The sequence below is a fragment of the Aaosphaeria arxii genome (assembly GCF_010015735.1).
Source record: "Aaosphaeria arxii CBS 175.79 unplaced genomic scaffold BU24scaffold_6, whole genome shotgun sequence".
Classification (NCBI taxonomy): domain Eukaryota; kingdom Fungi; phylum Ascomycota; class Dothideomycetes; order Pleosporales; genus Aaosphaeria; species Aaosphaeria arxii.
This window is the reverse complement of record NW_022983479.1, coordinates 2,133,926-2,146,263: the sequence shown is the minus strand read 5'-3', so window position 1 is coordinate 2,146,263 and position 12,338 is coordinate 2,133,926. Positions and strand designations below refer to the sequence as shown.

The 12,338-nt window shown below is 50.1% G+C and overlaps 5 protein-coding genes across 5 annotated transcripts; 2 read left to right on the top strand and 3 right to left on the bottom strand.

Annotated features, from left to right (window-relative positions):
* The first annotated feature begins 661 nt into the window (after window positions 1-661).
* On the top strand, window positions 662-2,758 carry BU24DRAFT_424859 (uncharacterized protein). Its single transcript, XM_033528603.1, has 7 exons — window positions 662-1,099; window positions 1,150-1,169; window positions 1,217-1,253; window positions 1,309-1,376; window positions 1,442-1,815; window positions 1,879-1,946; window positions 2,014-2,758. Exons 1-7 carry the CDS (start codon window positions 976-978, stop codon window positions 2,523-2,525), a joined length of 1,203 nt encoding a protein of 400 aa, XP_033382165.1. The 5' UTR covers window positions 662-975; the 3' UTR covers window positions 2,526-2,758.
* A 331-nt stretch (window positions 2,759-3,089) lies between these two features.
* Window positions 3,090-3,732, bottom strand: BU24DRAFT_464557 (uncharacterized protein; the record flags this gene model as incomplete). Its single annotated transcript, XM_033532215.1, has 2 exons — window positions 3,090-3,114; window positions 3,170-3,732. The coding sequence occupies 2 exons, from the start codon at window positions 3,730-3,732 to the stop codon at window positions 3,090-3,092; spliced, it is 588 nt and encodes a 195-aa protein (XP_033382164.1).
* A 954-nt stretch (window positions 3,733-4,686) lies between these two features.
* Window positions 4,687-6,539, top strand: BU24DRAFT_424858 (tetrapyrrole biosynthesis, porphobilinogen synthase). The gene is made up of 2 exons (XM_033528602.1): window positions 4,687-5,266; window positions 5,323-6,539. Exons 1-2 carry the CDS (start codon window positions 5,063-5,065, stop codon window positions 6,229-6,231), a joined length of 1,113 nt encoding a protein of 370 aa, XP_033382163.1. The 5' UTR covers window positions 4,687-5,062; the 3' UTR covers window positions 6,232-6,539.
* A 324-nt stretch (window positions 6,540-6,863) lies between these two features.
* BU24DRAFT_424856 (putative steroid dehydrogenase) lies at window positions 6,864-7,998 on the bottom strand. The gene has a single exon (XM_033528601.1). It carries the CDS (start codon window positions 7,974-7,976, stop codon window positions 6,999-7,001), a length of 978 nt encoding a protein of 325 aa, XP_033382162.1. The 5' UTR covers window positions 7,977-7,998; the 3' UTR covers window positions 6,864-6,998.
* Window positions 7,999-8,152: 154 nt separating this feature from the next.
* BU24DRAFT_424855 (kinesin-domain-containing protein) lies at window positions 8,153-12,298 on the bottom strand. The gene is made up of 3 exons (XM_033528600.1): window positions 11,678-12,298; window positions 9,449-11,617; window positions 8,153-9,402 (listed from the first exon to the last, which is right to left on the bottom strand). Exons 1-3 carry the CDS (start codon window positions 12,107-12,109, stop codon window positions 8,608-8,610), a joined length of 3,396 nt encoding a protein of 1,131 aa, XP_033382161.1. The 5' UTR covers window positions 12,110-12,298; the 3' UTR covers window positions 8,153-8,607.
* Between the last annotated feature and the right edge of the window lie 40 nt (window positions 12,299-12,338).

Genomic DNA, 12,338 nt, shown 5'->3' with positions numbered 1-12,338 from the left:
GAACCCATCCAATGATCCCCGCTGCGAAGAAATGAAAACAGATAACGCCTGAGCTGATCCTATCCCGTGTGAGAGAGCGTTCACTTCTATTAGTTATGCCACAGACAGGGCGTAATCTTGTCCAATATGTGCAGCCTTATGGGTGGTGCGGGGCCGGGACGGTGCGAAAAGGCTCCTTCCGTTGGAACGAACGAATGAAGTTATTCTGGCACTTCAGCTCGTGTGACCGTAAGAATATTGGCAGAGTTGATGGTGAGAACAAGCGTTGTGGATCGTGATCCGGTGATGTTCTGTTGCTAGACGGGCCACTTCATCGCAACTGATAGCGAGGCCCACATAGCGACTATAGCATCTATATGAGTTTCAGTAAATTGGCCTGCAAAACGGCCCTCTTCAGTCCCCAAAGCCATGGTTTCGTCAAGAAGCATGGAAATTCTGCGCTGATGATCGCCGTTTATGCTTCTCGTTTTCGACGCGCAAAGACGACAAGGCTCTATCTGACCCATAGGCTGACACCTCGTGCATGTTTCCCACGGCGCGGCAATGATTGGTCGTCAACCTGCAGATGTTTCGAGAGCGCTTAACTTTCTTGCATCCAAATTAAGAGGTAATAAGGGTATACCCTGTCCTTTTGTGTAACTATAAGCTCTACTCTTTCATAGAGAGAGTGAGCATGTGTGCTATGCGGCAGTTCATTATTCATGGCTCGGCATGCACTGCTTACAATCCACCATCAGACGATGTCTCTTGGGCGGTGCTGATCTTTAAAAGAAGAGACAGATTTAAAGACACGGGCGTCATCCTTTGCTGAGGCGTCTGTTTTCACCACATCATCATCTTCCTCACTCCTCTTCACTTCTGTATTATATCTTTATCCCATCTGCAAGAGTCGTATTGCTGTGCTCTTGCTACTTATTTTTTTTAACCCCATCCAAACATCACACGTACCATTAGTTTGAGTTAACGTGCCTCATCATGTCTGGACAACAGCCCGTCATCATTTGGCTCAACAGCGTCCTCATGGTGCTTACCATTGCCGCATTGTGTGCACGGGTTGGACGAAGAATATTTGTTGTTGGTAAATTCGGCGGGCATGATTGTATGCTTCACTGTCTATGTTTTCAATGGAACATCGCTAACTCTTTACAGCTTTGATTACACTGGCTGCAGTATGTTTTACATGGTCAAGAAGTTATCTATTACTAACAAGGTCAAGGTGTCTGCATGCATCTTCTCCTCTCTTCAGATTGTTGGTACGTCTACATTGCATCATGAACTCAAGAGAAATCTTCTAATCGATCGTTATAGGAACCACATACGGTCTGGGTCGCCATCAAGATCAAGTCGATCCCTCAAATATGCCCAAGATTGCTAAGGTATATCAAACACATATCCACTACAAAAAAAGCAACATCATCTGACTGTACTGTTTTCAAATTAGCTCCTATTGGCCTCCAACTGCTTCTACTTCCTCTGCAATTGGGTCGTCAAACACGCCCTCCTCCTCTTCTACACCGAGATCTCACGTGAGAAGTCCCATCACTACGCCATCAACTTCATGCATTTCATCGCATTTGGCTTCGGCTCGTCCTCCATACTCGTGAACATCTTCCAATGCCGTCCATTCCGAAAGGCGTGGGCGCCGGAAATATCGGGATACTGCGTGAACATCGACTACTTCCTCTACGCCAACGCGAGCATCATGCTCACGACCGACATCGTCCTATACGCCATGCCTGTCGTCTTCACAAGGAAGCTGCAGTTGAGGAGGGCCCAGAGGATCGGACTGAACTGCCTCTTCGCATTAGGCGGCCTGTAAGTCTAACACTCCGCACACTTACCTCATACCCACAACCACTATACTAACAACCACATCAGTGTCCTGGCAGCCAGCGCCGCAAGAGTGAACGCGGTCCACAAGCTCGCCGTCGAACCCGATCTACCATGTAAGCTCACTCCCACCCTCAACAAACCCCCCATACCAAGCACGCGATCTGACACTCCTCTTCCCAGGGTGGTTCGCCAACGCGATGATCTGGTCCGTCCTGGAAAACCACCTCGCCATCGTCGTCGCTTGCGCCCCCAGCGTAAAAGTCATCGCCTTGCTCGCCTTCCCGCGCGTGACCTCCTCCATCCGAGGCGTCGTCTCGAAAGTGACGCCCTCGTCCTCGCGCTCCAGATCCCGCGCCTCGGGCGCTATCGACCTGGAGACCGGATCGATGTCGACGACGCGGAAGAGCGACCAGCTCAAGCCGACGCCGTACAGCACTCCCTTGCCGTCCCCTGCGCTCACTGTCGATACGCGGAAGAGCCGCGCCAGCCGCGCGAGCGGAGGGTTCGCGAAGTGGTTTCGCTCGCCGACGAGCCCGAGGGCGCTGGAGAGCGGGGACAGCATTGAAGGGCATGGGTTGGTGTATGCGGAGGAGTTGAGGAGCGTGCATGTCGAGCATACGATTACGGTGGAGGAGAATAGGAAGAGCCATGATGCTGCGATCGCTGGTGGGGGTACCGTCCATGCGATGTGAGTTTAGGCTTTGGGATGGGGGGTTGGGATTGTAGTTTGTTAGCGCTTTCACTTCTCTTCTTATGTATTTTACTTAGGGTTTCTTGGAACTTTTGATTGATGGAGTTGACGGTCATGGTGTTACGATGGGTGGCATGTACTTGTATGATACTTTCACGGTGTATGGATTCTGGGATCGGGAGGTCATCGTCATGATAGTGAAGGTTTTTTTATTGATTTGTTGTTTTATTCCGGGGCAGGACAAATTAATGTTGATCATCCCTGACTTTACGATGAAGCTTCAAGAGATACCTCAACTGCCAGAGTGATCAAACAAATGCCAATAGGACTGATGGCATTCGCCAACCCAACCCATGCCCTGAACCGTACCGTCCTGACGAAACGCCAGTGAATATTCGTCTCACTCATTACTCATTCCAATGAATACCAGATGTCGGTGAAGTTGAAGGCCCGTTTACCCGTCCAGTGAACTTGGGTCTGGTCATTCGAAATATTAGTTACGCTCACTCACTTCCATAAACTCGAACGATTAGGTCAATGGAACTTACTTAGACATATGTGTGTCTCAAATACGCCTAGTAGCTTCGTATCTGTTTTTAAATTGTCAGCTCATTCACTTCAGAATAGATGAAAGATTGAACTCACTCGGAGACATCCTCCCAGACAGAGTTGCCATCATCATCGGGGATCTCAGTGGGCAAGCCAGCCCTCTTGTTGTCGACGAAGACGCGCATGGACTTGGACATTGGAAGATTGTCGACCCCTTGGACATGCTGAAAGTTGGTGGGGAGGCCGATCTTGGGCTTGCTGCTGCCACCGATGTTGATGCGGCCGAACGTGCGCTTGACGCCTAGGCCGATCTTCTGCCAGACGGACTTCTTGCGGTGGATAGGCGGAGGCAGCTCGAAGTGCGCCATGGGCGGGACGGTGCCAGGAGGGTCGTTCTTGGGAAACTTGGGGAGTGCCGTAAGACTCTCGTAGCCTCGATCGTAGCCGCGCTCATTGCCGCGCTCGTCGAAGAGGGTGGTAGTAGAGTCATTGTAGACGCGGCGGGGGCCGTAGGGGAGCGCAGTCTCGGTGTGAGCGGCGTGATGATTCAAGTACGGGACCGGTGGAGCCTGTTCCTGAGAAACATTGAAGTCAGCAGTGCTCCTAGAGCCAAAGATAACGCTGTTCAAAGGGAACCCGCTATAGCTACGATTAGCCATCGTTAGGAGTGAAGGATTGAAAGTGGTGCCAGGGAATGGTGATGAGTGGTGGTGAGGTGAGAGAGAGAGAGGGGGGGAGGGAGGAGAAGAGAGCGACAGGAGGGAGAGAAGGTGATATAGCAAGCCAAGCTCGCAATCGCCCTTCACGCAAGCTTCATGATAGCCTAGCGGTCAAGGTGAAGGTGAAGGTGGCGGACACAATAGTAACGCAATTTGCACAATAAAGTCGTTTGGACAGGCACCGATTTGATTTTACGTATGATCCCTAAGATATCTCTTTCCGTATATTGTACTATGCGCGCTCATCTCATTAAGATCTGGATTGACATTAGGCCACAAGGCATCACCGTTGAACGGTGTCGATATAAGTTCAGCAATCATTGAAACATTATCAGTATGTGGAAAATCCTACTGATAGAGTGGTTATCACGTAGCTCGTGCAATAAGTTCAGTATGAAGATATGTGTATGTGTGAGTCCAGCATACGTGAAATTACAGAGAGCCCTCGTTATAGAAGGGTTGAGTCATAGTCTGGCGTATAAAACGGCAGTGAAGCTAGAAATCATGTCTTGGTGATGTTGGCGGCAGGAGAACTTAGGGCGGAATTGAGTATCATAAACGTTCTTCTTCGCAACAGATATGTGATCACGAACTGCAATGTATAGTTCGGCCATTCTATTTGAGAGGAATAGACTTCATTGTAAAACCATTCGGAATTGTTAGCTATAAGATAATAACTTGTATGTTGTTGTTCTGGCGGTAACGGCGGTGGTGTTGAAGTTGTGGAGAATATGGCATGGAGGGCGCTAGACCTGATCTAGGTAGTGAGTAAACACTTCTCTCTGATTGGTCCTCGGTTGGATTGACTGATTAACCGAACCGAGAGGGAGCGATTGCGAATGAGTCTGACGTGAAGAAACGTATGCCTGTACCTGGATGGGTTTTTACGAGATATGCGCTTCTTCAGGAGAATAGATGGACTCAAAATCATATCCATAAGTTGGTCGTTTACCTTCTGGATGTCCCGGCTGTGACCACAATCATAATAGATCCGATTGGAAACGCCTTTGAAGCCGTCGGCTGCCGACCTTGGAGACTACGCCTCATGATCCCTGCATTCGCTGGAGTAGTTACCCACCTTTAGGGTTCGACCCGCCACTTGAGCTCTTTTTTCCATTTAATCAGTCCAGACAATTACAAAACGCCTGCCATCGCACTCCCTCCATACTTCCCACATCCTTTATAAACTCTCCCAATCCTCCTACATCTTCCTCCCCACCTATAACCCTCTCAATCACCCCCTCGACCTCGATCCTAACCCACCGCCGCCATGTCTTTCTCTTCCCTCGTTTCAGAGATCGCCTACCGGAACTCGGAACGGGACGACATGCGCTCACAGGTCTCGAAGGCACGCTCATACGCCAGCACCGCTGCCACCAGTGTGAGCATTTCGGGAGACATTGGCAGTCAACTGCATGGAGGTTACAGCCATCCTCTCTCGCGAGCATGGCAGGCCGAGCGACAGCTGACAAAGGTTCGGAATGACTTTCAACTCTTCACTCCGCATTCCGCACGACTGACTCCCCCTAGTCCATGTTGATCTACCCTCTCTTCGTCTCAGATCAGCCAGATGAGGAAACTCTGATCCCTTCCCTCCCCAATCAGTACCGCCGTGGTCTGAACAAACTCGTTCCATACCTTACTCCCCTCGTCGCAAAGGGCCTCAAGTCGGTTATACTATTCGGTGTACCAATCGCACCCGGTGCGAAGGATGCCCTGGGTACTAACGCAGACGACCCGAAGGGACCGGTCATCAAGTCCATTCGTCTCCTCCGCCGCCATTTCCCAGACCTCTTCATCGTTGCCGACGTGTGTCTTTGCGAGTATACTTCACATGGCCACTGTGGAATCCTCCGAGAGGATGGCAGCTTGAACAATGCTCTTTCCGTAGACCGAATCAGCGACGTCGCAATGGCATATGCCCAGGCCGGCGCACACTGCGTGGCCCCGTCGGACATGAACGATGGCCGTATCCGTGCCATCAAGCTGAAGCTCATCGAGGGCGGAATTGCACACCAGGTTCTCCTGATGTCCTACTCTGCGAAGTTTTCCGGGTGCTTGTACGGCCCATTCCGTGACGCGGCTGGATCGTGTCCATCCTTCGGTGACAGGCGCTGCTACCAACTCCCTCCCGGCGGACGTGGTCTCGCTCGACGAGCCATCACCCGAGATATCGCCGAGGGAGCGGACATCATTATGGTTAAGCCTGCAAGTCAGTATCTTGATATCATTAGCGATGCCAAAGAAATTGGTAAAGACATGCCAGTCGCTGCTTACCAGGTTTCAGGCGAATACGCCATGATTCACGCAGCTGCTGCAGCGGGTGTGTTCGACCTGAGGCAGATGGCAGAAGAAGCCACGCAGGGTATCCTTCGCGCTGGCGCCACCATCGTGGTGAGCTACTTCACCCCCGAGTTCCTGGACTGGTTGAACAACTAAGCGGAGTTGTATCATTCTTTGGTCGTTTCCATTTTCTCTTCCTGGCGTTGGATCTCCTAAAATCTCCTCTTCTGTGCTCTTCTCTTTTCGTTCGCGATGTTTTAAAAGGATACCTAGGCGTGATTTGCATTGTTATGGATTCCATCTGTTCATGCGACGTGAAAAGTCAGACAGATCTTACGCGTACATACACATATATCTATGGTGATGACGGAGCGGAACACATTTTAGACATCCGTTCCGATTTACATGCTATATTCAGCTAGCTTCCACCCTACATTGAGATATAATGACAATTTTCATGACACATTATCAAATCTTTTTACTGCCTGTGTGTAGATGCAAGAGCCCTTGTGAAGACCTTAAGTATTCTCGCTCCGACGACTATCATTTATAGGTGTTTAAACGTGAGCTTGTGGTCCATCCCTAAGGCTACTTCTCGGGCAAACTTTGTCCACTTTGATAGCAATTCTACGGCTGCTACCTTCTTCGTCGGGGGGCCTTTCTCTTCCTCGGCATGCATGAAGTATGCCGACATTCACACGGCCGTCTAGAATATTGTAAGTTCACGCTTAAATGGATACTTTGTGAGATATCTCAAGGTTCACATAGACCGGCAGGTATGGCCCACAGCCGGTACTGCTAAGTAGGTATTCAATTTCACAAAACCAATTGTGCATGGAGAAATTAGCTGAACTGCAGGTTTTATCTCAGGTGAACCATGTTGAATCTTCCACAACGGTTCTAGCTACCAGCATTATAAGAAATCAAGCAAAAGCTACAGTCTGCCGTTCACACCATTGAGCAAAAGCCCTAGCAACACCTGTACCGTCATCTTCTTCATCTACCAAAGCCGCCACCAGATCAGGCCTCGGGTTCGGGTGAACACGTCCCCACGGCACGATGTAATTCCCCCCATCTTTCATACTCAGCTCACTCGAAATGCCCGCCCAGAGCTCAGTATAAGCCCCGTAGACAGGTTGATACAGCAGGGGATAAGCCAAGATAGTTACAACCCTAGGAAGATGACGCGTCAAGTTCGACTTCAAGTTCCCGGGGTTCGCAGTCACGCTGAGAATCCCGTCGTCTGCGGCCTGCGATGCAAGCTGGCTCGCGAGAAACCAATTCCCGGCCTTGCTGATCGCGTAGTTCTCCTGCTGGCTGCTGGGTGGGTCGGAGATTCGCGCAATGTCGAGTCCGTTCTTCGGGGCGCCGAAGTCGACGGCGATGGAGGACGTCCAGATTACGCGCACTGTTGCGGGAGGGCTGTCTCTTGCGGTCTTTCTGAGGGTGGGGAGGAGTAGTTGTGTGAGTAGATACGGCCCGAGGCAGTTTGTCGCTAGCTGGAGCTCATGGCCCTGGGTTGATACGGAGCCTTTTGGTGGGCAAGAGACGCCGGCGTTGTTGAACAGTACATCTAGTCGTGATTCGGCGGCAGTGAATTTCTCGACGGCAGGTTTGATGGTGGACAAATCATCGAGTGCGACATGGAGAAATCGAAGCTCTCCTGGTGTACGAGAGCTCAAAGCAATCTCTTTGATCCTCTGAATAGCATCTGTTGCGTTCGATTCCGAACGACCTGCCAGGTATACAGTGCCACCGGCTTCGTAGAGAATCCTACAGAGTTCGTAACCGATTCCTGACGAGCCGCCAGTGACAATAAACACCTTGCCCTGCTGACTGGAGAGATTGGCTTCTGTCAGAATAGGGCTGGGAGGGAAGAACTGTGAGAATGTGGCGCCCATACTTTGCGAGTTGCTGAAGTAAAGCACGTCTGAAGCAAGAGGTGTTCGTGATAACATTAATATAGTCAGGTGACCAGCTTACTGCTTTGAGCATTATGAACAAACCATCGAGCGAAAATTGCAGCACAGCGCACCTTCTTTGTCTCTTACTATCTTACAAAGATAATTGCCGGATTATCGGCTTCTTTAAATCGCACGTCGCTTGTTAAATCTTCAACTCGATGAGGTACGAAGCTACCAGTGTAGACAAACATTGCGGCACAGCAAGCTAGACACGTCCGCTACTCAGCGTACCAAAGAAGGCCTCCACTGTATTGAGTGGTTCAATTGGGCATATCACAACAATACCGAGCCATGTATGACTGCTATTCGTACTAAAAGCCGTACATTGAATGTTTCAAGCAACTAGGCTACGTTTTCATCCGTCTTACAGCCTACAGGTTAGAATGCGATAGAGTTTTTGATAGCTTCACAGTGTCAAAGAACTGCATAACAGCCTCCTTTTACAGTGGTAACGTGTATAACCGTTTGTATCAACGACATCATACATGATGTCTGTTCACCCTTGGGGTTTGATATTGTAATCTTACATCTAGATTGTTACACTTCCTGACAGCGCGATTGCTCGGTGCTAACCACTACGAAGTACACGTCTTTTGGTGAAGGTCCTTCCCTCCGGCAGAGCACTACTAGCAGGACGTTTCAATGACTTTATGGGCTCCGGTGCGGGTTTCTCGGGGCCAGCGTTCTCTGGTATGCCTTTTAGGCTCATAATGTTCACCTTTCTCGGGTCCCTTTCACGCAGGCTGACCGTGGGTGTGATTGCCACTGTGGGGTCAAGTTTCTCCAGCTGTCCGTGAGTGTCCACAAATACAGGTGTTTTGGCGGGCTTCTTACCCATGGTGTCGCACGCTGGCTGGTCAACCGCACCGCCAGCCTTCAGACGCCCCAAAAGTCGGTCACGGCTTGTAGTTCGTGGCATGGTTCTCGGGAAAGTGTAATCCTTGCGTTCCGGCGTCCTTCCAGTATGGCCAAAATCCTCAAGCCTGCTATATCCCACGCGATCCCCTAGCTCTAGTATCAAAGCGCGTGCGTGTGCATATTTGTTCGTGTAGTGGAAAGATTCACGGAGATCAGTCATCTGCTCTGTGGCGTTATGGGCATACGCTTCGTTCCGAATTATCGAATCTGCCAAGTCGTGATCAAGTTTGGAACTCAAGCTCTGGATCGTGGCATTGAGGTTGTAGACGTGCTGCTCTCGCGTACTGTGCAGTGACTCGGTCTTCTCCTTGATCTGGTCGATACCGGCCACGAGGTTATCAACATCCGAAACTAGACTTTGACCGTATCCCATGGCAACTTCTTTGGTCTTCTCGCGGGTTGTAGATCTCATGATTCTGGCCTCCACCATATGCTTTTCTGCCATCTGAGCAGGATTAGTCAGATCCGTACGATCCTCCGATGTTACTTACCTCGCAATCAGCATTGATGAGTTTGTCTGTCTTTTCGTGAGCCGTGGTGAGATTGTCGCCATAGCTGGTCAACCTTGCAACCAACTGTCCACAGCCTTGGGCAAATGAGGCTCCAGCAGAGGCATGAGTCTGCCCTTCGACCTTGAGTTGTTCCGATATTCCGGTGATCTCTCCCATGCGCAGTTGTTGTTGTTGAACATTAGCTTCGACCAGGCTTTGAATTCGCTGCATCATATCCTTGGTTTCTTGCTCTCTAATGGCCTTCTCTCTGTCCATCAAAACCGTCAGAGCATCAATGGAGTTTGACTGATTTTTATCCAGCTGTTGATTCGCTTGAGTCATCTCGCTTTGTAGACGTTCCAATTCTTCGCGCTGCTCAGCGGCTTCCTGTAAAAGGCTGTCAAAAATCGTCTTGAGATCTGCGTTAAGACTGGTGTAATTCGAGCACATCTGCGAGTAGAAAGTTTCCATTCCTGCTGTCAGACTGTCCACCAGTCGTTCAAAGATTTGGCTCATGTTATGAAAGCCCATTTCGGCTTTCCTCTTGAGCTCTTCTGTGAGAGGGTCCATCTTGCGTAGTGCCTGATTGAGCTCATTCTTCGCTTCCAGACTCTGCGCCGCGCCCTCTTGATGCGATTGCTCAAAGATTGTAACTCCCTCTTTGAGATCCAGTTTTCTCTTATTGAGCTCTGTTAACTCGCGTTCGACGAATTCGCTCATCTGCTTCGAAAGTATATCGATCAATCCTTGCTGCTCTGCCTGAAAACCGGCAAGTCGGCCATCGACCAACTTTGTCGTTTCCGCTACATCGATTTGGACTCTGCTATAGTGCGCTTGGTGTCTCGTGCGTGATTCTGAATGCCGTTCCAATGCTGAATGTAGCTCTGTGATATCCGAGGTGGATTGGTCGAGCGTTGCTACCAGCTGCTGATGAAGGTTCACAAGTTGCTGTTCGGTGCGCTCGAACTCCCGGCAGACAAGTGTTTCGTCATTCAGTTGTTCCTTTGTAAGTTCCAGTGCTTCTTTTGCTTCTTCCAAAGACGATTTTGTTTCCTCCAGAATGCTTTGTGTAGCCTCGCTCTCCTTTTTCAGGCTCTTACAATAGCTGGTGAGCTCAAGTAGGTCTTGTCCCTTACGGGTAAGTTTGCACTGAGCTGTTTCGATTTGCTCACGCTGCTCCTTGACGAGCGTTTTGTGCGATTCCGATTCACGGATCAGTTCCTCGTATGCGTCCTGTGGAAGGTACACTCCATTTCGCTGACGTGTAGCAGTGAGCTCCAATTTAAGCTTTTCGATCTCCTCGGTAAACTCTCTTAGGAGTGTCTTTTTAGGGATCAACTTATTAGTCTGAGGCTTGTTTTTGATATTCTTTGCGCGGAAAGCATAATCAAGCGTCGAAATCGTCTCTTCCAGGCTCGATCTTGCGGGGGATAGTGTAGCAATAATGCAAGTCTTCGTTCGCCCACCTAGGGAATCTTGTAGAAGCCGCGTGAGCTTTGATTCGCGATATGGGATATGTGGTGAGTGATCAACGAGAGCATTGATGACTCGACCCAACGTAAGGAGGCTTTTGTTGATCAGACCAGCCTCTGCTGCACGTTTACTTTCAGCGCCAGACCGTCCAATATTCTCAGATCCGGCGAGGTCAACGAGGTTCAGCTTTCCCAAAGACAGAACTTCCTCACCAGACGCTGATATCCGCTTGGTGTACACCGTGATAGTAAAAACGGTATGGCTACGAGAGCTAAGATCGTTGCATTTCGTTGCGGCGACCTGTCGCTTGTCGCAACCACTCCTCAACAAGTCGAGACCGGTCTTCGCACATGTGATATATCGTTCTTCCATGCCTTGCATGACGGTGGCGTGTCCTCGCCTGCTGTCTCCATCGAAGATCTTGAGTTTTGATTTTTCCTCTGAAGAAAGGAGATCTCGAAGCTCTTCGTTGTATAGCTCAATAAACGATATCTTCACAGAACTTTCGTTGCCATCGCTTGTCGCTAAGCCGTCCAGAGATCCAAGGTTACGGAAGAGCGAATGCAGCACGCGGAGAATAATACCCGCATCGTCTGGGAGAAGAACATGATCCGACATATCGCCGGACATTGTGTACGTTTTGCCCGTCCCAGTCTGTCCATATGCGAATATGGTGCAATTGAAGCCATTGAGAACCTTACGCACGTCAGTCAATCAATTCCCAAGCACGCGCATCTTCATTCGGGACACACATACCTCGTCTAGCACCGGCTTTACAACTTCGTCGAAAACCATCTGCTGATCCGCCCTGGGAGAAAAGACCCCATCAAATGCGTAGGTCTTGCCACTCATACCATTCGACCCCACCCCCACCGTCGTGCCTTTTAGACCATCCGTATGCACCACTACATCGCTCTTCTCTTGCACTTCGCGCTCGCTCCGACCGCGACACCGGACGAAAACATTGATCTTGGTTTCGCTGCCTAGATCGCGGTTCTTTGCGGCGGTCGAAGCTGACGTCGCGTCGTCGGAGTCGCGTTCCTTGCGCTTTGTGCCTGCGGCTGCAGATGCGTCGGTGTTGCTGGGGACATGATCTGGACGGAGGGAAGTGCTGGTAGACATTTGGCGGGCTCTTGGTATAGATGTAGTAGAAGGGGGTCGCGAGCCTGTGGTGATGTTGTCCTTCATGGTTGTGTGACGTTTGTTGTAAGCTGATGTGAAAGTGGATGCAAGGTTGACATTCCCAGTATTCGAAGTAAACGTCGGCGATGCTCTTTCTTTTTCGCCCGTAAGATTGAAGTAGATTATAAGTTAATACTCGGAAGTAGAATCGAAGTGGAGAGAAAGGGGAAAGGGTGGTTGAGAGGTTGTGTTTGAGTGAAGGTGGGATGTGAGCACTGTGCGGGCGTGTGGCTAA

What these genes read in the sequence shown, in the direction of transcription:
- BU24DRAFT_424856 (XM_033528601.1), bottom strand. Translation starts at nt 7,976, where the DNA reads ATGGGCGCCACATTCTCACAGTTCTTCCCTCCCAGCCCTATTCTGACA.
- BU24DRAFT_424858 (XM_033528602.1), top strand. Translation starts at nt 5,063, where the DNA reads ATGTCTTTCTCTTCCCTCGTTTCAGAGATCGCCTACCGGAACTCGGAA. An exon ending in CCGAGCGACAGCTGACAAAG is followed by an intron (nt 5,267 to 5,322) that starts GTTCGGAATGAC and finishes GACTCCCCCTAG; the next exon opens with TCCATGTTGATCTACCCTCT.
- BU24DRAFT_424855 (XM_033528600.1), bottom strand. Translation starts at nt 12,109, where the DNA reads ATGAAGGACAACATCACCACAGGCTCGCGACCCCCTTCTACTACATCT. An exon ending in TAAAGCCGGTGCTAGACGAG is followed by an intron (nt 11,618 to 11,677) that starts GTATGTGTGTCC and finishes GACGTGCGTAAG; the next exon opens with GTTCTCAATGGCTTCAATTG. An exon ending in TCATCAATGCTGATTGCGAG is followed by an intron (nt 9,403 to 9,448) that starts GTAAGTAACATC and finishes AATCCTGCTCAG; the next exon opens with ATGGCAGAAAAGCATATGGT.
- BU24DRAFT_424859 (XM_033528603.1), top strand. Translation starts at nt 976, where the DNA reads ATGTCTGGACAACAGCCCGTCATCATTTGGCTCAACAGCGTCCTCATG. An exon ending in CTCTTCGCATTAGGCGGCCT is followed by an intron (nt 1,816 to 1,878) that starts GTAAGTCTAACA and finishes CAACCACATCAG; the next exon opens with TGTCCTGGCAGCCAGCGCCG. An exon ending in CGTCGAACCCGATCTACCAT is followed by an intron (nt 1,947 to 2,013) that starts GTAAGCTCACTC and finishes TCCTCTTCCCAG; the next exon opens with GGTGGTTCGCCAACGCGATG.